The sequence below is a fragment of the Astatotilapia calliptera genome, chromosome 1 (genome assembly GCF_964374335.1).
Source record: "Astatotilapia calliptera chromosome 1, fAstCal68.1, whole genome shotgun sequence".
Lineage (NCBI taxonomy): Eukaryota > Metazoa > Chordata > Actinopteri > Cichliformes > Cichlidae > Astatotilapia > Astatotilapia calliptera.
In genome coordinates this window covers 27,313,718-27,340,474 of record NC_137422.1, presented here as the reverse complement: position 1 = coordinate 27,340,474, position 26,757 = coordinate 27,313,718, and the positions used below count along the sequence as shown (strand labels likewise).

Below are 26,757 nucleotides of genomic sequence, written 5' to 3'. Positions count from 1 at the left end.
TTGATCATATCTCAGTCTGACCCGAGCACAGAGACCCTATTCACACTTGGTTTTGAGATGCGTCCTAGCTGATATGATTACATCCATGTTTATCGTGTGTCTCTATCGAGGCTACTTCTGTTTAGATTTTCTCACTGTCTGCAGCTCAAAGAACCCAGCTCACACATATTTTATCTGACGTTGGTTCGAGTGATTTGGCCTCACAGCATCTCATGGTGGATTTACATTTATGTTTTGCACTTTTGGTCTGATCACCAGCCGAGTTTAAACGTAAAGTATATTAGAAATTCAGTTTGCAGTCCAGTTTGTAGACAGATGACAACATTATACTTTATGTTTTTCAAAGCATTGCCATTCCCAAACAAAGAGATTGTAAATAAGAAGAATATTTATTTATTTAGTCCATATTTGCAAAGACAAACGGTAGCTGTAAACAAACCACGGCAGACCCGATGACAAGTTCATGCTTTTCAGCATCTTTATTGACTCGCTTTCATCAACGGTTGTCGTTTCCACATGGCTGGAGCTTTTCAGCCACCAGCCGAACACACAAACACCAACAACAACAATCATGACAGGAGTTAGCCCACACTTTAAGCAGGCGAGGCGTGGTTGCCGATGCCACTCAGGTGCGTCCCCTGCAGTGGCACCACAGACCACACCCCGCCACAGTAGCAAATTTCTTTATGTGTTTATTTCTACTCAAATATTAGAATGCTAGTTTCTGATGGTTGTGTCTTCTAAAATTGCAAAAACACGTTGTGCAATTAGTTTTTTGCATGCCAAAAAAACACTCTTACTAAGGAGACAAGAGGGAAGCAAAACATGTTGATATCAAGCATTAAGTTAGCACCAAGCAAGATTCAAGATTCAAGTGGAAAATAGAGATAAAAGAAAATGTTTTAGGAGAATACAGGAAGGGAAGAAGCACAACTTCACAAAAAAAGGAGGATGGTAGGAGGGAGAAATCGCCTTAGGTGAACAGTGGTCTAGAGGTGTGTGGAGAGAGGCAGTGGTGCTGAGACTCCAGGGGAAATCCAGAGGTGTGTGTGTGTGTGTGTGTGCATGTGTGTGTTAACATGAACGTGTTATACAGATGTAATAATTCATACAGTGATAATTAGGACTCCGGGGACTCTATGTCATACACCCCCAGTCCCTCTTCACTCTTTCATTCTCATTCATTTTCTTTCACACTTACTCTCCCCTTACTTCGCCCCTATTATCTCTCCTGCCGTTCTCACACTTTGTCTGCTTCATATTCATCCGCTCTTCTATCTTGCTGTTATCCCATCTGCTTTTACATTTTTTTATTCAACCCACGACTAGAATCAGATACAGAGAGATGGAGTGATAGATGGAAATGACTTTGTACACTCTCTTGAATTGTTTCGTTATCATGTTCTACCGGTCAGAATAAATTAGGTTTGCAGGCTTTTATGTATTCTGGTATGTCTTTGTGGGAATTACAGTCAAAGAGTTCAGATTTGAAAGAGCATTTCTCTTTTGCTAAATTTCATTTTCTCAGAAAATAAAAAGGCGTTCATTTTTTTTTAGGTTATGAGGTTTAGGTTTGTCTGTCTGTTAGCAGGATTGTGCAGAAAGTTATGCATGAAGATTCCAGCACATGTGGTGGCTTGGCTCAACCTAGAAGTCCGTCCTGCCATCTATTCTCTTCTGCTCATCCTTATCAGGGTGGGCTGGAGCCTATCGCAGCTGTATTAGGGCGAGAGGCGGGGTAAACCCTGGACAGGTCGCCAGTCTATCGCAGGGTCAAAGAAGAAGTCATTAATGTTTTTGAGTTGATCTGGATAACGATCCAGGAGTCTTTGGAAGAATTCTTCACTATTGTGAGACTGAAAAAAAAATCAGATATTTCACATCATATGTACATTTATACACCATCTTTATGTTCAATAAACTGTTCAAACATGGTGTTCAGGGCAGTTTGCATCACTTTTTTCATCCGCTACTTCAATTTTACACATCATTTCATAGTTTCATCGTTTCATGTAGCTTTTTTGACCGTGCTCCACTTAAAAAAATGTTCTTTGATTTCAACTTAGCCAGCATGAAAGCAGGAAGGTGTTTTGCTTTTTATGTGCCTGCGTCACATTTGTTGTTTCCCCATTCATGTGTATGCACATCTCAGTCCTTTGAAAGCTGCCTGAACAAAGGAAATTCTAGAAACTGTTCACAAACGTTCACTTCGACTCAACCATGAACAGATTAGATTTTGGTGGTCAGAGATAAAGATCCCTGTAATGTTATAAAAACATTTTGGTTCAGATGCACATTTTATTTTACCACTTCATAGTGATATCATAAAATTCAGGAAAGAAAATGTGGACATTGCTTAAGATAATAACGTACTTGACAATGGGTCAGATGCTAAATTGGTAATGCTAATCCTGGGTGTCCAAAATTTAAATCCTTTAAAAGTGTTTACCACATACATTCCCTTCAGGCTACTTTTTGTCTGTTTTGTAATTTGCATTTAGATACACTTTTGAGTATATTTGTGTGTGAGTGTGCCTTGTTGTGTGTGCAAAGGGTTTGGGCTATAAGAGTGTGTCAGCCAGCATGCATACTTGCACATCATTGTGTGCAAACGGCGTATTTTGAAGCTCTGTGTAGGAACTTCTTTACATGATCTCATTCTGTATTCTGTATATGAATTAGTATGTGCGCTGGGAATTGTAAAATCCTAGTGAGCCTTTGTGTTTCTGGCGAGGCGTCTGCAGTAATGGTGCTTCAGTAGGAAAGGAGAAACGCGATAATAAATCACCCTCATTTAGACTAACGCCTGCCAGAGAAGGTGATGGGGGGGAGGAGCTGAATGGAGACATAATCAAGAAAATGAAAATTGGGAATAAAGATGAAGAAATGAAGAGACTAGATTTAAAGAGCAGAATGATGAAGAGAAGGTTTAAAGCAGGACACAAGCGATAATAAGCCGTCGCACGTGACATTTTAACATCACTATGTTTAAACAAACTTAATTCTGGGACATAAGGGTTTGCAGGGAGACAAACTCTGCATTTCTTCTTTGCCTGAGAATTTGATCTGCTTTGCTGCTTGCACCACAAAACAGAGCCATAGCTTCATGTTTTAGCATCAGTGGAGCTTTCATTGGGTCTTACAATAGGAGATGATTGAATGCAGGCCAAATGAGAATTCTCCTCCAACATGCTCGCGCTCTTCAGCAAAGTGAGGGAGACAACAAATTGTTAGGTGTGGCTGTGTGCAGGCAGGAATAGGACCCAAGGTGCAGACTCCGGAGACAGAGGTGAACTCAAAAAGGCTTTACTTTGGTACTCAAAAATATAACTGAAAAAAAAAAAACTCAAAACAAACTTAAACTGGAGGAATGACAGAACACACAGCTAGGAAAACGGTAGATCGCGACACGGACACAGAGAAACACAGGGCTTAAATACACAGAGGGCGCAATCAGGGAATGGGTAACAGGAGGGAAACACAGCTGGGGCAAATCAGAACTGACGAGACCAAAGAAGCATAAACTGAACACACTGAGAAAAGACAGAGACCTTCAAAGTAAAACAGGAAACACATAACACAGACTGAACAAAGACACAGACTCACATGCAGGCACTACAAAGGGAACAGAGACGTGGGAACAGGGCAGGCACAAACACTGACTGAACACGGGGATATAGGAACTTAAGATACACATAGACGCGAACTAGACAAGGGGATGCAGGTGATAGGGGAGACAGAGCAACTAAAGACGACAGAGACATAAGCCATAAGACGGAACTCAAAGAAACCAAAAACTAGGAAGTATAAATAATATCAAAAACTCAAAAACCCTGGGTCGACGACCCAGGCATCCTAACAGTACCCCCCCCCTTAAGGGCTGGCTTCCAAACAACCCAACCAGGGTGGGCGGCGGGGGAAACAGGATGGAGGGCTCGAAACAAATGAAACACATTGAGCCAGAAACAAAAAAAAGTGCAAACACTGGAGCCCGGAAAGCAACAGAACAAAAAACAGGCTCATGACAGGCGCAGGCAGCCAGGAAAAACAGTTCACAAAAAGTTCAGGGGGCCGGCCTGGAGGCTGACAGCACAATAGTCCAAACCCGGGCAGTTCAGGGGGGCGGCCCGGAGGCTGACGGCCCAAGAGCCCAGAAAACAGTTCAGGAGGCCGGCCAGGCAGAAGGCGCCGGTGGCGACAGAGCAGATCAGGAGGCCGGCCGGGCGGGAGGCAGCGACGGCGACCGAGCAGGTCAGGAGGCCGGCCGGGCGGGAGGCACTGGTGGCGGAGTAGTTCAGGGGGCCGTCCATGACGGCGGCGTAGTTCAGAGGGCTGTCCAAGACGGCAACGACGTCCAGTCATCGGCCGGACAGAACGTGCAGGATGAGCAGGCCGGACAGGACGAGCGGGCCGTGCAGGACGAGCAGGCCGGGCCGGGCGGGACGTGCAGGAACAAACAGCATGAAGACCTCAGGAGCAGACGAAGCTGAACACTCGGAGATTGGACCAGGCGGAGCTGCAGAGGCCGAAGCCGGACCAGGCTGAGGCGAAGCAGGAACAGAGGCTGAACGGGCTCCTCGGGCCCTCCAGCGGAGACAGGTGGCTGAACGGGCTCCTCGGGCCCTCCAGCGGAGACAGGTGGCTGAACGGGCTCCTCGGGCCCTCCAGCGGAGACAGGTGGCTGAACGGGCTCCTCGGGCCCTCCAGCGGAGACAGGTGGCTGAACGGGCTCCTCGGGCCCTCCAGCGGAGACAGGTGGCTGAACGGGCTCCTCGGGCCCTCCAGCGGAGACAGGTGGCTGAACGGGCTCCTCGGGCCCTCCAGCGGAGACAGGTGGCTGAACGGGCTCCTCGGGCCCTCCAGCGGAGACAGGTGGCTGAACGGGCTCCTCGGGCCCTCCAGCGGAGACAGGTGGCTGAACGGGCCCCTCGGGCCCTCCAGCGGAGACAGGTGGCTGAACGGGCCCCTCGGACCCTCCAGCGGAGACAGGAGGCTGAACGGGCCCCTCGGACCCTCCAGCAGAACCAGTTTGCAGAACAGATGAAGTGGGTGTGATGTCAGAATGTCCAGAGTCAAAATGCTCAACAGTTCTGTTGTGGCGGTGGCCAGAACGCCGTTTCCTTCGGGATGAGGAAACAGGAACCGGTGGAGAAAAAGAGACCACCTCCTCATCCTCTGACCACATGGCTGCCAGGAAAAAGGCAGGTGAACGAGAACCCAGCTGGTGTGGGGAGGGAGAGGAAGTCCGTGGCAGTGGTGAAACAGAAGGAAAGTGTGTGTAGTCCTGGAGTAACGGTGGGGAAGATGTAGAGAGAGAGAGAGAGCAAGCTCACCAGCCTTGACTTGCTCTCTCCAGGCAGTAATGGTGTCGTCCAACTTAGTGTCCTTAGCAAACTGGCTAAGCTGGGGGTTAAACCGAATGATGGCCTCCACCGCACTCAGCCCCACTGCCATGGTCCTTAAATCAGGGGACTGGGCGATGCGGTCAAGCAGGCTCACCATCCGCTCCATCTCAGTGTTGTACTCCGAGGAAAAAGAGTCTGCGGGGTCCATGTTCTGGTCGCGATCTTCTGTTAGGTGTGGCTGTGTGCAGGCAGGAATAGGACCCAAGGTGCAGACTCCGGAGACAGACGTGAACTCAAAAAGGCTTTACTTTGGTACTCAAAAATATAACATAACTGAAAAAAACTCAAAACAAACTTAAACTGGAGGAATGACAGAACACACAGCTAGGAAAACGGTAGATCGCGACACGGACACAGAGAAACACAGGGCTTAAATACACAGAGGGAGCAATCAGGGAATGGGTAACAGGAGGGAAACACAGCTGGGGCAAATCAGAACTGACGAGACCAAAGAAGCATAAACTGAACACACTGAGAAAAGACAGAGACCTTCAAAGTAAAACAGGAAACACATAACACAGACTGAACAAAGACACAGACTCACATGCAGGCACTACAAAGGGAACAGAGACGTGGGAACAGGGCAGACACAAACACTGACTGAACACGGGGATATAGGAACTTAAGATACACATAGACGCGAACTAGACAAGGGGATGCAGGTGATAGGGGAGACAGAGCAACTAAAGACGACAGAGACATAAGCCATAAGACGGAACTCAAAGAAACCAAAAACTAGGAAGTATAAATAATATCAAAAACTCAAAAACCCTGGGTCGACGACCCAGGCATCCTAACACAAATACGTAGACCGACAGCAGGGAATGTAAAGCATTTCTGTGCTCAAATGCTGCAGCAGGAATCGGTGGGATTTATGAGAATCGTGTGTCCCATTGTTCAGAAACATTACTCACAACAGCGCATTAAAGTGAATTATTGGTTTAATTCATTTTAATTATTAAAATCTCCAGTAAAGTCTATAGTCAGGGGTTGCACAACAAGAGATGAATTGAGAGAGGGAGGGAGCGGTTGTAGGTAGACAGAGAAAAGAAGCCGCCTGTCTGCCGGCATAGCTGACATAAAATTCTTGCTGGGTCAGCAGTCTAAGAGGTGACTGCTGCCACGTTTTATATTTATTAGGATTGTTTTTCAGTTCCATGGGAAGTCCAGGACAAAAGGAGAAACGAATTCAGTGAAAACAAGTGGAATTTCTTTACTAGGCTGTAATGATGCCTGGGTTATGGAGCCATGGTTTTGAATTTTCTGTGAGTTCATAGTTCATTTTGCTTTGAGTATGTTTTATGATTTCTTTTTTCTTTGTTGAGTCTCCAGTTCTTAGTTCTTCCCTCTGTTCATTCCTGTCCCTCCATCAGTCTTGTCTCTGTTTCTTAGTTCAGTTGTGGCTTACTTCATGTTTTATTTTGGTAGCTGTTGGATTTTTATCTCACTTTACTTCCTTTGTCATTTTCTTAGGTTTAGCTGCATCCTTTCACCACAGGCTTTTTCACCATCCCTAATTACCTCTTGTATAGCAATGTATATTTATATATCCCCAATCAGAGTGTCTGTGTCCCTTGCATTTGTTTTGCTATTTAAAGCTGTTGAATTTTGTTATGTTTGGGTTATTTTCATAGACTTTGTCTCCTGACTCAAAAGGTCAGATTTTACATTACACTGTTTTGTCTGCGCGCCCTGCATTTGGGTCATGCACATAGATGGCAACAACAGACATTTTCACATGGACAGATAATGTTATATTCTTGATTAACACACTTTTTATTTAGCCAAGTTCAGTCTTGTAGACTTGCTCTGCGCTGGTAGACTCACTAACTTTTTAAGTGCACTGACTGTATGTCATAAGTTACAGGCTGAGGACTCAGTGCGGACTTGAGAGACAAATGGAATAAACTGAAAACACGCCTTTAGTTGGGAGATAAAGTAAAACAAAATAACAGAGCCCATTCAAAATCCACCCTAAGGGAAGAAATCCAAAATGCTACACAAAAGGCCAGAAGAGTATACTACAAATGAAGTTCAGACTACCTAGGCTTTCTTCGCTGTAGCTATCAACAGAACCTAAAACTCTGTTTGGAGATGGATCTCACAAAGGTGGTCTACAGAAGTGGGCTCTGTCAGGCTCTGTGTGCAGACACATAAAAATTGTGGGTTTTGTGGATCAAAATGATGGAATGATCCCTGCGAGTGCCACCAGTCAGTTTCTACAAGAAAATCATAAAACCTAAAGAGAGAAAAGCTTTAATAAAAATCACAATTTTAAAATCTTGAATAACAAAAGGACATAAAAGTTGGGGCAATTACACTAACTTTTTCAGTTTGATAATTTTTTAACTTTGATGGATCTCTATTGTTGTAAGGGAAAAAGGTGACCAGTAACATATAATGGTCTAAAGGTCTTTATTTATTTATGTTTTTTATAAGCTGCTCAGTGTCTGAAGTAAATGTCTGAGCCTCTAAATTAAAAGCAGAGTTCAGTGACATGTGGTCCTTTAATTAGTTTGTTGACAGAGCTTCTCATTCTGTGACAAACCAAACTGTCTATAAAAATCACGTCCATATCAAAGGCTCACTTTAGCTTTGCAGGCTTGCTATGGGAGTGTTTTGGTAGAATGAATCTGTGTGTCTCACTCCTCTCTCTAGCATGAAAACGCTAATCCAACATTACCTCTGCCCTCGTGCTGTCCTTCAAGCAGCTAATTGAAAACAGGTTTATACAGTGTGGTGTGTGCGCCTCTGTGTGCGCTTCTGTGTGATTCCAACAGTGGTTAGATTAGCTTTTCTAATTTACCGTGAATCTGTTGCGCCTATTGTGTATGGATTGTTTCCGTTTATCTGAGAGAAACAGGATGTCAAATAAAGAACACGCTTGCAATCATATTGTTTTGTATAAAATATGTTTTTATTGCCAGACTATAATAATAGTTGGTCTACGCATTAGAGAAGTTTGTGAACTGAAGGTTTGACCTACTGTGTAAATCTGGATGGTAGGAGTGGGCAATAGAGCCTCAAAATGATATCATAACATTTCAAGAAAATTTCCAATAACATATATGAAGATATTACAAAAAAAGTTGCCAACAGTAGAAGAAGCATTACAATATAGTAGTAGTGACAGAACATAAGTCAAATGTAAGCACAAAGTAGCCTAGGGAATGTTATCCCAGGGACTTTTAAATGAAATTATACAATAACTACAGTGGCCTTGAGAGGCCAAATGGACTGCAACTTAAGAAAACACCAGCAATAAGAAAAACGCTGCAAAAGCACACAAAACACAACGGAAATAGGAAAAACGAAAACAGAAATAGGAAAAAACACAAAGGAAGTGTTTCTGGGGAGACAATAACCCGACGAACCAGTTGGAGAAACCCAAAACATGGTAGGCGTCTTTTTTTTTATGATTCATATAATACTGATGACAGATATTTAGGCTAATAGTTAAGCTAACACACTTAGCTCTCATCTTTTCTTTCCTCACAAAACACAAAATAGATCCTCCACCTCTTTTAAGTGTCTCCCAGCGCAATTCTTGGCATATTTTGGTTCCTGCAATTGGACCGTCGCATTATTGTCTCCCCAGAAACACTTGTGTTTTTGGAAATCTGTTTTTTCCTATTTCCACTGTAATTTTTCCTAATACCGTTGTGTTTTGTGTGCTTTTGCAGCATTTTTTGTTATTGCTGGTTTTTTTCTTAAATTGCAGTCCGTTTGGCCTCTCAGGGCTACCATAAATAACAGCCTAATACTGTTGCCTATAGCTTTTTATTTACAGAACTCATTTTTCGCCATGTAACTGCATCTGTGATTTACATCCACCATATGGAGTGTAACTAGTGAGTGCTCCAGCGATGCTCAGTCATTTTATTTGTTTAATTTTGGGTCGCACATAAGCAGCTGTTCGCATATCAACAGATGAAAGAAGATTGTTGTTGCTACCTTAACAGGAACCATGTTCTTGCACATTTTGCGAAGTATTATGCTTTGTTGGGGGTAACCAAACCACTTCCTTCCTGTTAAAGCGACTCCCTCTTTAGGTATTAATGTTGTTATGTAATATATCATATAACTAAACAGATCTCATTTTCATCTCCTCTCTCCTTCTCTCACAGTCGCTTTCTATCTCTCATGCATTCTCTGGCCAAATTATTAGGAACACCTACATCAGAGTAGAACAACTCTGGCGTCAAATTTACTACATTAAAAATGTGTTTCCAATATTTTCTTGCCCTTTGACATTAAGGACACTTGAGCCTTTAACCCCCTTGCCTCATTATGGGTGTTAAGGATTCAGGTTTACAAATATATCGATAATTTACTCCCTCTCAACATCCATTTCTGTCATTTCCCTTTATGTATTGCCTACGTTTCATGACTGGGTTTCTGTTTCCTCCAAGCTTACTTTCTTTTCCTTCATAGTTTGACACATAAACTCCTGCTTCTGTAACTCTACCACCTCTGTGAGAAATAAATAAACATCCTTCTCCGTGTGCTCACTTCTTTATTTTTTCGCATTTCCTCCCCCACTTTAATTTTGAACAAGCGGCCTCTTTCTCTCTTCCGCCAAACCACTCAAGTAAGTGCTTAGATGGTTTTACAGATTGTGTTTATTGCACCGATAAGATCAGACAGGACCACACACGCGTGTGGACACACAACACACAATTTCTATTCCCCTTATACAAAACTGAAGGTGCAGATTGTATTTTGGGCGCCTGTAATATGAGAAAGAATAAAATAAGAGAGACTGATGAGTAAGGTAAATGCTGGGGAAATGGTCTTTGTGATGTAATGAAGATGAATTGGTCAGCTGTTATTGTTTTCCGAGAGGGGAGTGAGAGATGTGGATTACTGAAATAATATAGAGGAAAAGTGTAAAAGTTACAGAAGTATAGTGTGCTATTGTATTTTTTTTTAAATTTAATAACCTGGAAAATCTAATATCACATTTGTCAAAGTCCCGCATTGACTGATACAGTCATAGGATCAGGCTATTTTGTAAAAACACAGTCAGATGCTGTGTTTTTCATTGATTAGCTGCATTATTTTCACCTCTGGCTGTTGCATTATCCTCAGTCATCTCAATTTGTCCTGCTGTTATCTATATCCTTTTATCTGCTGCTGTGACCTAATATCCCCACAGGAATCATTAAAGTTTCATTCAATGTAGGATAACCTAATTTATTGTAAAGTATAGAGACAGCAGCTCAGCCTTTGTGTCCTGTGGGGAAATCTGAATGGGACATAATTTACTTTAATGAGTACTTTATCCAAAATGCTATGTAAATGCTTTAGCCAGGTGACCATCAATTTTCTGTATGCGCAGCACTCATGTAGGATTAATATGACAGCTCTCAAATAGTGACTGGCTTAATGACAGAGATAAGGCACCCATTACCACACCACTGCTACAGAGAAACACAGCAAAACTGTTGAAATCTCATGATGATTTTAGCCCTGACGGTAGTTTAATTAGTAGTTAATTAATAGTAAATGTTTGATTAATAATTAGGAGGTAATTCAAATAAATGACACTAACAACGCAAGAGGACGAGTTCAAGAGGTGAAGCTTAGCAGACAGATATCAGCTACAGCTGCCTACATCTGTGCACCTGTCAGTCAAAGCTCAGACTCTGTTACAGCTCTGTCTAGTCATGAGGAAGCATAACGGAAAGATATAAAGGAGGGTCCTGCCCCAGCTGCCAGTTCAGAGTGTCAACACGAATTTCAAGTGTAATATTTATTCAGCCATGCGCATGTAAAAAGAAAGGTTACAATAACTGAAAGAAATTTACTTGCGATTGCATCAAGTGCAAAATAACTAAAGAAACAGATCCGTCTTCTGAGAAACAGATGAGAAAATTGTGTAAAAGAAAAGGTAGTTCACTGCTTCTGCTTCAGTGGTACAATAAAACTGAATTAGTCTATTTGCACAGATGCAGTCACACACACACACACACACACACACACACACAAAAAATCCCATTACAAACCAATAACAGCACTTGGCAAAGTCTCAGATGTAACACAAGGGAACACACAGTCAGCTACAAAAAAGGTGTGGAGGCTGAGGACAGAAGTATAATGCTGTTGTTAACAGTTGCTGAGACCAGACAGTGAGCTGAACCAAGCAAACCCAAGAGTGTGAGCCAATTAAGAGGAGAGGTTCAGATGGACAACACAAAAATCCTCAGACGTGGAGAGAGCAAACTAGTAGATTATGTGATGCTTAGACCTTAAAATACACACAGACAATAACCTTTTTTAATACCAGGCTATAAACATATCATTTCCGTTGTAAAGTTGGGCATTTTAACAGGAATGTCCAAGGATTGACTCACTTTTATAGCCAGCCTTAGGTGGCAATTTGAGGAAAGGCACTTTCACTGTTACTTTAGCTCTGGAATTTGCTGCTTTTTGGAAATTACATGTTAATGAAAAGGGTAGATTACAAAGAACATCAGTGCAAACAGCTCAGCTATACCACATTTGGTGATAGTCAGGGGCTCTGCTGTGATTAGTGTGAATGGCAGTAAAGTGTAAGTGGTATTGCAACATGACAATATTTTAAAGAAAGGGTCTGCTTTAAAAGTTAAATGGTCGCCTGAAAGAACTTTCTTCCTGTTAATGCCAGCATGTCTGGCCAAAACTTACAGGTCACCTGAGCACTAATTTAGTAAAAGAAGAGCAATGCCTAACCCGACCAAAGACACACCACATTTGGTGAGAGGTGAGATTGGGTAAGTTCAAAAGGGACATTTTTATCAGCCTCAGCTATACTTGTGTTTACCCACACTAACATTAACATTAACCTGCTACACATTAGCACTGCCATTGTCAACATGTTTCCATGATTTAGGCTTTTAGATCATAGCACCACTAAACATATTGCACACTCTCAGTAGACTCTCCCTGAGCCAGTATCATAGCTGTGGACTCTTAAATCATATGCAGTGACTGTAGGCTATAAACTGGTGTCTCTATGTCTGTCCAGCCTTGGTGGTCTGAACTGCAGCACCAGCACTCAAAGCTATACATTATTAAACCACCTAGTTTGCATAATAACATTGTGTGGGACAGTGGGTTTTTTTTTTTTACATTGTGTTAGTAGTTTTCCTTATTTTATTCATCAGAATTTATGAGTAGCCAGTACAAAAGCGCAGGTAGTCCTGTAGCTCGCTGGACCTTCATTTCATATGTTCGCAGCTCGTTTAATAATGCAGGAGCACCAAGCCAGGTCAGAGCTTTTGAAGCAGCTGTAAATGTACAAAGGTGTGTGGTATATAAACTATAGAGGCATCTCATTTACAATAGGTAATTTATCAAGGCAGCAGGTGGTGAGCTTGGACCCCAGCAGCCCTCAGCAATAAATATAAACACGTTGGAGCTGATTTAAGCGCACAGGTACACACATATGCAGAGACACGCATGGCAAGAGCACATATAGACATATTCAAAGGGACTTCCATTAACACACACAAAAGCTATAATTCCTTTATTGGAGTGTGTGGTCATGATTTAGGTGCTTTGCTGTCTTGATGTAGGCAGCACATAAAGAACTATAATCAATAATCCATATCTGTGTCATGAATGATTTGCTTTAACACACGCATGCATGCACAAACCCATAAACACATACGGCATAGAGTACATGCAGCTGTAACAAACTCACATTCAAATCAGATAATTGTGCTATATCAGTTCTTCTTAACGTGTGTGTGTGTGTGTGTGTGTGTGTGTGTGTGTGTGTGTGTGTGTGTGTGTGAGTGAGAGAGAGAGAGTGAGAGAGAGAGAAAGACAGAAATAAAGAGAGACTTATTTTTTGTCTCAAGCAACTACCGTATTTCCCGGACTACAAAGCGCACCTGAATATTAGCCGCACAAGCTAAAATCAGGGGAAAACCCTGTTTTGTACATACATTAGCCGCACCTGACTAAAATCCGCAGGTGTTTCAATGTTGACTTATCATATGTAAGAGAATATGCACAAAGGGAATTGTCAGGAAAGAGATGGCTGTTTGGAGACACACCCCTTTTATTAATATTTTGAAAAACAAGTTATGGGTACATATTTGCACATGTAGTACATAACAGTAACCTACAGCACACCAGAAAAATAGATTCGGACTACCTTTTAGGCTCAGGTGCAGTGACACGGCTTTAACAAGAAGAAAAGTCAGTCATTCACCACCATCTTTCTCTTCTTCCTGCGCTCTAAAACCACCAAAGTCCTCTTCTCCAATGTCGGATACAAACAGGCTCAGGATGGCTTCGTCATCCACTCTCCGCTTCTCTCCTTCGTTATCACTTTCAAAACCAAAGAAATCCTCGTTGTCAGTGTCAGAGTCGAACACCCTCAGAAGGGCCGTGGCGGTGTCCTCCTCTCCATCATGCAGCAGTCCAGCCCTTCAAAATCCGTTGGTGATCGTGGATGTTTTCGCACTTTTCCACGCTGTCAGAATCCACCGGTGGAGTTGGGCATAACTTGCTTTTCGCAAGTTTATCGCCGCTCGTCATCCACGCCTCCCGCTGAATGCGTAGCGCTACTTTGAAGTTTGTTTTTCGCGCTACTTCGTACGGCACTACGTTGCCTGGCGGACGGACATGTGACTAACATACCACTCTTGAACCCCGATCCTTCCGCCAGGCAACGTAGTGCCGTACAACAGCGGAACAAACAAAACAAATCGTCTTACGATATCACAAAAATCATGGAAAATCCATAGAAAAGCCGCACCTGACTAAAAGCCGCAGGGTTCAAAGCTTGTGCAAAAAGTAGCGGCTTATAGCCCGACAATTACGGTACATCAATTTTTTGTGATGGACATGACAACACTCAGTGCAGAACTGTACTGCTGTAAGGTAGCTTGAAAAGTTTCCACAGATACCATGTGAACCCTGAAACAAAACATTAGATATCTAATATATCTAACTGATTAGATATGGCAGGTTAGCTATGTAAATGTATTTTTTGTAGTTATCAGAAGTAAAAAGCCTTACTGCCACTCCAAGAGGAGTGCTAAAGTAACTATTTTAGCAACCATTCCACCTCAATAAGTGTATTTTCATTTCAGATTCTGTATCTTACACATTACATCAAGTTTGTCTTGTGCACTTGATAAAAACAGTAACTCAGTCAAGAAAGCAAATGTAATTTATTTAGAGCATTATGAGTACAAAGGGCTTTCCCTTTTTATCCACGCTGTCTTTCTTCTGTCTAATAAAAGGCAAATGGTACGAGCGTTGATCTAATAATAAATCACAAATATGGATATAGCTTATGATGGCACAACAACCCTGCAGAGAGAATGCAGCTAGATATGTTAAGATTATTAATAAAAACAGGGAATAGCGAGGAGAAGAAGGAAGGGTCGATCTGACAAAAGTATACATGAGGTTGAAAGAAAGAAACCAAGGAGAGAGTGTCTTTGTTTCTTTGTTTATGTCTGTTTAGGATGCAGACAACATTCTGCTGCTGGTTCACTTTGATCACTAGAGAGGTTTTCTGTACACACACACACACACACACACACACACACACACACATAGGGGCATGCAATAAGTTATCCTTCAACAGGAAACAAAATGGGTGGGGAAAACCAGACTGTGTTCTCATATCTGACCATCTGGAAAAGACAAGGGTAGAGATAAATAGCAGTCATGTGTGTGTGTGTGTGTGTGTGTGTGTGTGTGTGTGTGTGTGTGTGCGTGCGTGCAGTTTGTTTGTCATGAAGTACATGCACAAAGTTAGCACAATCAAAGTATTCATGAGACAAAGTCTTATCACGTCTGACTGGGTGGGAGAAGCGAGCAGCAAATACTGACTCTGCTGCCAGTCTTTGTTTCTGATTTTCCTTCAGTCGTCTGTTCTTGTTCTCTTTCACTGTGTCTTTGATGGGTTTTTACATTTTCACATTTCAGCCACTGCTGTGAAAATTATTGTTAGCGCTCACTGTTAACACTAATGTTGTTAATTGCACACAATCTTTCCAAATCTCTATGAAATTTTGTCCAGTCTCCACTAAAGTCATAATTTCTGTGTGTGACAGCAACACGTTAATACCAGCCTCGGAGCAGTGCCTCCCAAAAATTGGAAATTGTCTCATTCCTACTGCATAATTTATCATGTAATGAAATGTGAAGTTCCCATCAACAGTGTCTAAGTCTCCAGGCCCTGTGGATATTGTTAATTAATTAGTATTTTTATTTATTATTTAACTCTTGTTGGTTTTGTCAATTATAGTAAAAAAGTCTTTCTCTCTCATCAGATCTCCCAGATGATCTCAGAAGTCTCCAGAGAGGGAATTACCGAAGCTGCCCTGAACCGCTACAACACACACTCGCCCTCACACACAAATTCATCATCACATACAAACTCTCCCTCTCACACTCCAGCTGCAACCACCACAGCAGCGACTGCCACCTCCGCCGCTGCCTCTTTCTTTGCCAGGTAAGATTCACTTTACGCACTGAGTGAAAGCCAAGAAGATCACCTCTCTCATCTGATCCATACACTCCACGAATCATTCCAACAAGCAGGCATTGTAATTAAACGTGATCAGGTGCAGTATTGAATTTCTCTCCAGAGCTGTAAATATATCTGAACATCTGCTGCGTTTGTTCTTTTGTATTTAAATTTGACTAAAGCACGGAAAGCCAGGGAATCTGCATACTCACAGCTAGGGCTGCCACGATTAGTCGACTAGTCACGATTACGTCGACTATCAAAATCGTCGACGACTGATTTAATAGCCGACTCGTCGTTTGAAGCTTTGTAAGATCCCAAAAGACGCAGGAATAAGTAGTAGTATTTAAGAGTGTAATAACGGACTGAAACAGAAGATGGCAGCACTGCATGTACAAGGATGCCAGATGCCGTTAAACCCCGAAGAAGAAGAAGCTGTGTCCCACAATTCATAGTGCGGCCCAGCGCAGTTGCCAACAATGGCTAGTTAGTTTTAATATTACTCTTATTATTCTTTTTGGGTCACAAAATAAAGTTTAACATATTTTCATGCGATAATGTAGCTGTGTAAACCTCAAATATCTGCTCAGTTTATCAAGACACCACATATTTTCAAAAGCGCTCCGACGTTTTCGGAGACATCTGTTACCCACTAGCTCGATAGTTAGCCGGGGTTCAAGGTTCACTAGAGCCCGTGAGAACACCGGACTCCCTGCAAATCGTTTTCAAAGCCACCGCCGTCTTTCGCTACTCAGGTTAAACACGATATATGAGTCACTTAGATAACGTAGAAATGTTATTGTTTGGCTTTTTTTTGTATTTTATTTATTCCTGAGTAAATCGGTTTGGCTGAGAAATAAAGTTATAGTTTTTACACAGCTGAATAAACGTCAAGCAGACAACTGATTATCAGAAGTGTGAGATGCTCGAGAATATACTCCGGTGTCCTGTTATATTTTAAATAGCAAGGAGCAAACGAGACTGAGTTTATTAAACTCCAACGAAACAATCTGCAGATTTCATTAAACTTTAATAAACTATCATCTTGTCTTTATTTTTAGTTAGCACATACCGTAAACACTTCAAGCTGTAAGCTAATGATATTTATATAAGAGCAGATGCATGCTGGTGCAATAAGCTGTACGTTTTACTTCCAATGGATGCATGATCTCATTAGTCGACTAATCGCAAAAATAATCGGTGACTAGTCGACTATCAAAATAATTGTTTGTGGCAGCCCTACTCACAGCACTACCGATCTCATTTAATCGCACAACCATCACTTTCTTGGGATTCAGTGGCATTTTGTAGAGTAGTAGACTTATTATTGTTGCACAGAAATGGCAAACTCATTAGTTCATTTATGCAAGTCTCATCATTTAGTTTAGTTTGTTCTGAGTTTAAAGGTCCAGAAATCCCCTCATTCAGGACGTCGCCTCTTTATTCTCAATTGGTTCAATGAAGCAGGAGGAATTAAAATAATGGGCTGACAAATAATCTCATTGTAAGATAAAGGTGATGAAAAAATGGAATACTATTATACAGTATAATGCACAAAAGAGTACTCACTTATCTCTTGGTTGGGTTGTGTGTCTATCAACGATCCAGTCATCAGTCTTCGATGAACTGTGTAATCAAATCTGGAGAAATGCAGAGCAGCACAACATAAATAAGACACGGGTAATATGGGTAAATTATTGATGAAAAAACATGGCAAGCTCAAAATGAACGAGTAAATTATTCATGGGTGACACCGCACCATGAGTGTGTCACAGTGTCTGAAGCATTGCTGACATGTCGTATCTAATGAGCTGCCTTAAATCACATTTTAAATGATACTGATGGTTTTCCTTCTCACTCCCTCACACGCGTCTTCTCCCCTCTAAATCTGCAGATAATGAAATGTGTGTGCCTGTGTTTGATATATAAGTGTCGGGCATCAGTGGTGCAGACATAATGCTGTCTATCTTTCAAAGCACTAGCAACCGGTCGTAAATTGTACTGGAAGACACCCAAACACATGCACGCGCTCCCTTCTTTGACCCCATGAACTGCCGAGTATCAAGGCCATATTACACAAACCCACGCACATCTGGTTGACATTACAAACATAAAGCCAGCTGTCTTTGGTCAATTTATGAGCGTGAACCTTGTAAGTGAAAGAATCCAGTTTGTTTAATGGTTTGCCGGGATGTGTTTGTAGATGTCAGTGTCAGTGGGTCTGTTTTATTTGTGTATTTTGTGTCTGTGAAGGAATTCGGTTTAATTGGCAGAGAAATACCAATGTGCTCACCTGGTGTCACCTCTGATTTTTGACTCTGTGTGTGTTTACCTTCAGTGGATGCAGCCATGCAGTGGTGGTAAATCCTTTGCCTATCTTGGTCTTTACTCTCAGATGTGAACTGCATACAGACACTCTTATCAGACACACAGACACACACACAGGTATACACGCACACAATTTCCCCCTTGCTCACTGTCTACACATGGCAAAATCCCTGTGTCCGCTATATCTCCACTCACCTGATCCCCTATCTTCCTTCAGGCTCCTCTTTCTGTCGCCTCTCTTTTTTCTCTCCCTTAATTGCTCTCTTCTTCCTCTATCCCCTTCCTTCCTCTCCTATTGTTCTTTCACAACTCTCCTGTTCTCCCCGTTTTATTAACAGTTTCTCAGTTTCTACATTGACCTTTCCTTTACCTTTGCTAATGTGCATGTGAGTAATATCTTTCATTAGTAGCAATCTGTCTGTGAATATGTCACACTCACGCAGTAGCACTACATCTTCCCTGTGCTGCATTGTCCCCAGAGGGTTGCTGGGCCAGAGGATAGAGACATGCGGTGGTGTGTGCATGCTCTTAGTCACTGGGGGAAGGGAGTTTCTATCAGTGAAGGAATTTTTTACTGCATGCTCCGGGGATTGGATCTTTGGGGATTTTGGCTGGCTGTGTGTGTGTGTGCTGGAGGTAGCCGATTAAATGAATAGGTCCCAGGTGAATTGGTGAATTGGTAGGGCGTTGTTATTTTGGATGGAGGATAGCAGTGAGACTGGGGGGGGGGGCTGTCTCATTTACATCTCACTATCTCTCTTCTGTATTCTTTAAAAAGAAGTGCTCCATCAAATGATAACTGGGGACCAATTAGACATCACAATGGTAGATTGATGATTAAAATATGAGTATAGTGGTAAACAAATTAACATATCAGCTGTCTCACTTTGGGACCACATTTTATGGTTTCTGTTTTGCTCGTGTGTGTTTTAAACTTTTATTTTGACATATGGAGGAAGAGGCCTATTTGCTCTAAAGTGTCGTCACTAGCCCACATTCTTGCCTTTCATTCCTTCCGTTTAAGGCCCGACAGCTTGCAAACAGTGATTTAACACACCATATTATTAACACACTGAAACGAGGCGTAGTGCTAAAACTCTTTATATGTCCTTCAGGCAAACAAAGACTTGATGAGCTAATGAACTAATAAGCAGTGTATGACCTTGGAAACCTCTATAGACCTTTATGTAAAATGCATTTTTTTCTGTGTAGCAGAAGCTACATATTCTTCATTTCATAGCTGAAGGTGGGCATTTTAACAAAGGAGGCTTTGGTTGCTTGGTTAGGAGACACAATACAGAAGAGCAGCAGACATCATAAATTCATTCATCATCTTTCCATTGACCTATACAAATGAACTGACTTGACTTGTCTTCATGTCTTGACTTGAACACAATGTGTATTGATATTTTATAATGCAGCCTTGCGTGCTAATACAGTCGCCTGGGTTAGTCATCTAAAGCAACAGACAGTGCAGGCAGGGTAGAGTGGGTGGAGCGAGTGTTAGGGTGATTTGTGACAGAACGATAGCAGCAAGGGTGAAAGGGAAGGTTTACAAGATGGTACTGAGACCTGCTTTGATGTATAATTTGGAGATGGAGGCACTAATAAAAAAAACAGGAGGCCAAGCTGGAGGTGGCTGAGCTGAAAATGTTAAGGTTTTTATTGGCAGTGACCAGTATGGACACGATTAGGAGTGAGTATATCAGAGGGAGAGCTCAGGTGGTGAGAGGCAAGGCTGAGATGGTTTGGACATGTGCAGAGGAGGGATGGTGGCTATAATGGGGAAACAATGTTGAACATGGAGCTGCCAGGCAGAAGGACAAGTGGAAAAGCCACAGAGGGTTGGTGTGACAGAGGACAATGATAGGCTGATATAGAAGAGGAGAGTCATCTGTGGCAACCCAAAAAGGGAGCAGTCAAAAGAAGAAGAAGAAAAAGATGTGCAAAAAGAAGTGATAATACACTGCAGATTATATGGCAGTGTCTTAATTGAGAGCAAGGAGTGTGTCAGTCGTGGATTGCATGTACGTGTCAATAGATAACGTCGGTAAAGCCAGTCTCCTGTCCCTCTTAGCCAGTGCTCTCACACTTTCGCCATCGCTCTCTGTCTCTCCCTGTATCGTCTTCTACTGACAGTCTGCTAAAAAGAATGTAATTAGCCACTCAACCAACAACACAGTCAGAGGGACAGCAGCCATAAATCAGCTGTGTGTGCATTTCAATTGAAAGTTTTTGTAGTTGTGTGAAAGGAAGGGGGTGAAAAAAGCAAAAGCAGCAGCATGTTATTAGCTGGGCTGTTTGTGACCTGTGCTGCTTTTTAACAAGGGACCTAGAGGATGAGAGGCATGGGTGGCTGAGAGAATCAATACATGTGAGGAAGGCTGAATGGATGGTGGGATGGATGGGTGGCTATATAGAGGGCAGAGAATAAGACAGCAAAGCATGAAGGATAAAAAATAATGAGAGAGGAATAAAATAAAGGGTAAGGTATAGGGAATGGTTTAGAGCGAGCGGGATTGAAGTAATAGGAGGGAAGCGAAAGCCGGAGAAGAGTGGAGGAATTAAGGTAATGGAAAAGAGGATGAAGGGATGTAACAGCTGATGGATGGAAAACAAGTGCCCTTCACTTTAGGGTTAGATCGAAATAGATCCACTTAGACAAATCCCAGGCCACTTGTCATTAAATGGCACCAGTTAGGTGGCGTGTCCACCATGCTTCAGTTGTGCCACAGATTAAACTAGTCAGGGTGAGAGGATATAATAAGAGGGTAATAGCACTGATACAAACATGTCAATAGATGCATGTGTGCATTTTGAAACTGATGTGGCTGGAGGATTTAAGGGATGCATTATAAAAACAGTCAAAAAAAAGAAAAGAATTAAGAATAAATCCTTTGTCCAAGAAGCAGCCCTTTCACAAATGAGCATTTAGGCACAGAAGAAGAAAAAAAAAGTTCATCTGCGAGCACTGTGTGTTACAAGTAGGCAGCAGAGTAACCATGCATAAATCCATCATTGTCGTGTCGCATCCTGCAACTCATCCAGCTTCTTCTTACAGTTGTTTTCCTGTGAAAATTACAAGATAGTTTTTTCCCCCAAAAAATCATTTCATGCCACCATATAAACAGAATGGATCCACAGTTTTGAGTCCATTATTACTTTTATCACACAGTAAATCATTTTATGTAATCTTCTGCATTTTACACGGGCAGTACACTGTTATATTGATATCATGAGAAAACCTGTAATTATTTATGATTGCATTTGCTGTAGTATGTAAGCTTAACTTTCACACAGTGTAAAACCAATTAGGAGTCTTCTCATGGAGGTTTATTGCAAACAGTATGCATTCACACACATATTCAAAGTCAGGAACACAGACACACAGCTTCCCACCCAAATCTCCAGGGAGTTAGTCAAATGGTGAAATGCTTCATCGTTCTACGGGTCACCGAATCTCTCCTCTCTCTCTCAGTCTCTCTCTTTTCGCTGACTCTCCCCCTCTCTCGCTCTCATTTCTGTAACCTGCCGCAGTTAATTGAAAGCCAATGGTGTGAGAATATGGCTCTTTGACAGAGAGCGTGCCAGAGTGCAAGGTCTCTCATTCTCTTTTTCTCTCTTTTTATTATCTTGGAAATATATATGAAGATAGATTGAATAAAAACTGAGCAGAAATCTCTGCCTGTGGCCCTTTGGAGGTCTTTAATTTGTATCACATTATTAATGCTGTTAGGTAATCTGCCAGTTTCAGTTGTGGCTTGTTGAATTGAAGTTAAAGAAGCAAAAGCTCAAACTCAAGAATTTCTTTCTTTACTAATCCAAATGTAGATCACGTAAATCACTCGAGCACATTTTTGCTTGGAGACTTGCTCAGTTTTCTCTCAAAATGACTCTCACATAACCTCTCTTCTGCCTTTAAGCTCAGCCCAGGTTATATTGAAGCTCTTTGGCTTTAGAAAAATATACTAAATATACATCTGCATTAGGAAATATGAATATGTAGAACAGGTCTTTTGCACAGGACTCTGACCAAGTAGAAACAGTTATTTGACAGAGATTGGTGCTCATCAGTTGTTAATAATGACGTAATTACATTCATTATAAATCAGCAAACGTATATTTTCAAGCTAAATTTATTCAGATAAACAATTTGACTTGATTTGACGCGACTGTCTTGACAAAGACGAAAAAACGAGTGAAAGTTGCTGTGCTTCATATAGAAATCCAGACTGTTATATATGTATATGAGGTATTTCTGCTAGGAAATGAAGCATGAGAGGAGTGTTAGAAAAGTTTCAGACGAGAAACAATTGTTCTGAAAGAAGCAGACAGGTAGAAAAATGAGAGCAAGAGCAGAAGTAGAGGAGAAAGAGAGTGAAAGTGAGATTTAGAAGTTTAGAAGTTAAAGCTACAAACGAGAGGAAAGAGGAGAGGAGATAGAGTATAAATATAATTTCTGGTGGCTTCTTTTGAGCTGAATGCCGCAGGGAATTGTGTAGCAAGAAGGGAAATGAACCACTCCCCATCCAGATGCTGCCACATATGTAAACAGCAATGTGAATATGCTTGTGTGTACATGTGTTCATGACTTTGTGTGTGCATGAGCTGAAGGATATCGGTTGGGTTTTGCATATTTGTTTTACTTTGGATCAGGATGTGTGCAGAGTCACACTGTATGTGCATGCATGCGTGCCCCCATCCCTCCTCTCCTTTCACCATCCATCTCCTGAAAATATTTGCTGTTTGTTTTGACTTTGTCACAGTGTAGTTTAAGCATAATAATGTGACAGGTTGACTGCTGTCTCTCCTTCTCTTTCTTCCTTTTGTTCTCTGCTTTTCTCTCTCTCAGAGCTGCTCAGAAGTTGAGCTTAGCGTCCAAAAAGAAGAAGCAGAAGACGGCTGCGCTCACAGCTACAGTGACATCATCGCCATCATGTGACCCACCCCTATTTCCCACCAATTTTAGCTCCACCCTGTTGATGGCTCCTCCCCCAGCTCCACCTTGTCTCCTCCGTGCAGCAAACAAGATCAAAGATACTCCTGGACTTGGAAAGGTAACAGTAAAAGAATGTAGTGTGGTCATAAAGGGAAGGAAATGGTCAGCAACAACACTCAGATAGCGTGTAGTGTTTGAATGACGCTTAGTTGGTACTACAGGGTATAGAGTGTGCCAAGGAAATATTCCCCAAACCACTACCTGAGCTCTTGATAGAAGATTTGAATCAAGCATGTAGTTTACGATTGTGGCTTAAGAGTTGGGAGTTCGCCTTGTAATCAGAAGGTTGCCGGTTCGAGCCCTGGCTTGAACAGTCTCGGTCGTTGTGTCCTTGGCCAAGACACTTCACCCGTTGCCTACTGGTGGTGGTCAGAGGGCCCGGTGGCGCCAGTGTTCGGCAGCCTCGCCTCTGTCAGTGCGCCCCAGGGTGGCTGTGGCTACATGTAGCTTGCCATCACCTGTGTGTGAATGTGTGGATGATTGAATGTGTAAAGCGCTTTGGGGTCCTTAGGGACTAGTAAAGCACTATACAAATACAGGCCATTTACCATTTTACACCAAATTCTGACCAGACCATCTAAACGTTGCAGCTGAAATTGAGACTCATCGGACCAAGCAAAATTTTTCTGTCCTATTGTCTGAATTTGCTGGGCCTGTGCACATTGTAGCCTAAGTTTTCTGTTCTTATCTGACAGGAATGGCAGCGGTTGTGGTCTTCTGTAGCCCGTGTGCTTGAAGGTTCAGTGTGTTATAGTTAAATGATGCTTTTCTGCATACCGTGGTTTCTGTCACTACTGTCTTGTACCACTCTGTCTGTAAACTCTACAGATGATTGTGTGGGGGGCCGTTTCCAGTAGGTTAGCAGATCATGAAGCACTGAGAGCAGCCCATCTGGCACCAACAACTATGATCAAAGCCACTTAAATGACCTTTTCTTCCCCAATCTGATGCTCGGCTTGAGCTTCAGGAGATTGTCTTCATGCCTAAATGCAGTTTCTTTTAGGTCACATTCACTAGAAGGTCCCAGGGTATTGTGCACAGTCATAACATCCGTCTCTCAACAGTCAAGTGAGGAAGAGCAGAGACAACAAAATGCTTAATGAACTGTAATAATAATAATACCAGCCCACCTACACTAACAGCATTTACTTGTTATATCTTTATTGGGGATGCATCGGGACCTATTAGTGATTACATTACAAAAGATATGCAGTGAATGTGTCCCCGACCACCTTGGCAAGTGGTTTAAGCGATCACATCACAGTCCATTTTGCAGATTGTTTACACTTGTATTTAGTGCTTCCCACTTGTGATCTGATTGCCCAAAACAAAAAAAGGGTCAGAGATCCCAGGGGAGGTATTTGTAAGTATTAATTTTCTTTTTTTTTCATGTTTAGTTGCATTGATATTTGTGTTGGCAACTGTAAAACGATCTGGTTTTAAGAGCTAGTTCAGTCCTCAAAGTATTCAAATTTGATCAAATATTAAGCTGCTGTATTTTATCGTGACCTTGCCTCATTTATCTAAATGTGTCTACTGGCATGCGTGTGTGTGTCTCCTCTGCTGTAACATACCAAAATGTAACCTACCGGTTACCACGGTAACACATATCAGGCTGACAAAAGTCATCTGTCATTGTTGCCAGCATGGTATGTGTATGTGTGTGCGCACATGTGTGCATTGTGGATGCAGTAGAGGGGGCAAACACACACTCGGTTCTCAAGTGTGTGCAATATTGATCGTCCATGTAATGAGTTTTTAGTGCCCCCTCCTCCACAGTTTGAGTGAGAGGCGTGTATGTGTGTGTCCTTCCTGCTAGAAAATGAATGACTATGGAGGACAAAATCAGACATCAAGCAACAGTGTCCATTACCACACGCAGAGAAAGAAAGAGACCCCACTTGTCCCATTGTGCTTTTGAGTGTGCGCTCACCAGACACAAGCATAAAATCGGTGTGCAGCACAACTGGATGTGCATATTTTTTCTACCAGGTCTTATCTGTTTATTAATCTGTTATACATTTGTGCATGTGTGACATAATTTGTAGGATGATGCAGGTGTAGGAAGACAGAAAGGAGGGTTATAAATGCCTTTACCAAACCAGGGACCTTCAATAATGTGCCATGGGCTGCAACCATTTGGGCACTCTGCCATCGTGTCATTTTAACTCTGTGTGACATTCATATCAAATACCAGATGAGACCCAAGCCCAGTGTCTCAAGTCAGTTCCATTACATTTATAATGAGGCAATAAAATTTTACTTTGCGAAATTAATGCAGGATACTACTTACACCCATTTAGTCAGAAAAACCATAAAATACTGAGAACTCGAACCCTTTCCTACAGTCTAAAATTCAAAAACTCTCAGTACTGTGGTATTCTCATTTCTCGTCTTTGGTATCAAATAAAAGATGGGAAACACCAATAATTAAAAAGAAGCTTTCTCTAAACTTTAAAGATAAAAATATAAAAATATCTAAATATATAATTTTTAATTGTTCTAACTGATTATTTTGTGTTCTCTGTTTTCTACTTTGTCCCTCCTTTGAATCTTTCTCTCTGTTTCTCTCCATATGGAGATGGCAGATGTCTTCTCAGTTGTCAAGGAGATGGATTCATGCTCACATATTTACAGCCATAGTCACAAACATAACAAATGATTATAAGATCGACCCCTGAACAGAAGCCTCATACAAAGTGTACATCAGAAAGCACGTACACCAAAACCTTCTTCACAGCCTCTGTGACATTTTTTTTATATGCTCAATATATTTTCTGCCATTTCACCCCACTTTGATATTCTTTTACCTCATGATAGATGTGTACAAACTGTGTTCTATTACAACTAATTTAAACCAACTATGAGCCCCCTACCACGTACAGTATGTAGGGTTTCTTCTGTTGTGAAATACCTTTCCTTAAGGTGTTTAGTGGGGCTTTCACAAGAACAATTTTTTACAACAAGATTACTGCTGCTAAATAAATAAATGAACAAACAAACATAATGGTATTAATGCAATATCTCTAAACTATTAAAAATATCTCATGGTTTATTGTTTTCTCTTGGGACTTAAGTTACACTCAAACTACAAGTGCAGGAAGATGCAAACAGAGTCAGTCAGCAGCAGATAGACATGCCATCATCATGTGATGTACTGGTTTGTTCACTCCACATTTTTGAGGGTTGTTTTTTTTGGAGCCATATTTAGATGGGAAGGCTGTACAAGTTTATTACACAAGTTCGGATACCTTCTAATAAGTGCTGAAGCAACAGACTAATGAAATGCTAGCATTTCGAATCAAAACCGAAGCACAAACTGCCACAGTTATTTGATTTGATTTATTTAATAACAATTTTAAATGTGTATTCACTCACTTGAGCCAGCCTTAAGTGGTCACGAGATGAAATGCAGTATTCAGCACTGCCATGCTGGCTTCACATATATATTTGTATAGAATTCTGGTTATTTCCATTTAACACAAGTAGAAACCGGCATTAAGCTGCAGTACTACCTATTATGTTGAAGTGGGAAAATTGGTGCT

The 26,757-nt window shown here is 41.8% G+C and overlaps 1 protein-coding gene across 2 annotated transcripts in view; it reads left to right on the top strand.

Moving 5' to 3' along the window:
• The window catches only part of kif26ba (kinesin family member 26Ba), a 100,340-nt gene that overhangs the window by 33,110 nt on the left and 40,473 nt on the right, over positions 1-26,757 (top strand). For both annotated transcript variants that reach the window (XM_080303291.1, XM_026171119.2), the window contains exons 3-4: positions 15,689-15,870; positions 23,066-23,270. In XM_080303291.1, the coding sequence (XP_080159417.1) occupies positions 15,689-15,870; positions 23,066-23,270 (387 nt within the window). The remainder of the gene's footprint in view (positions 1-15,688; positions 15,871-23,065; positions 23,271-26,757) is intronic.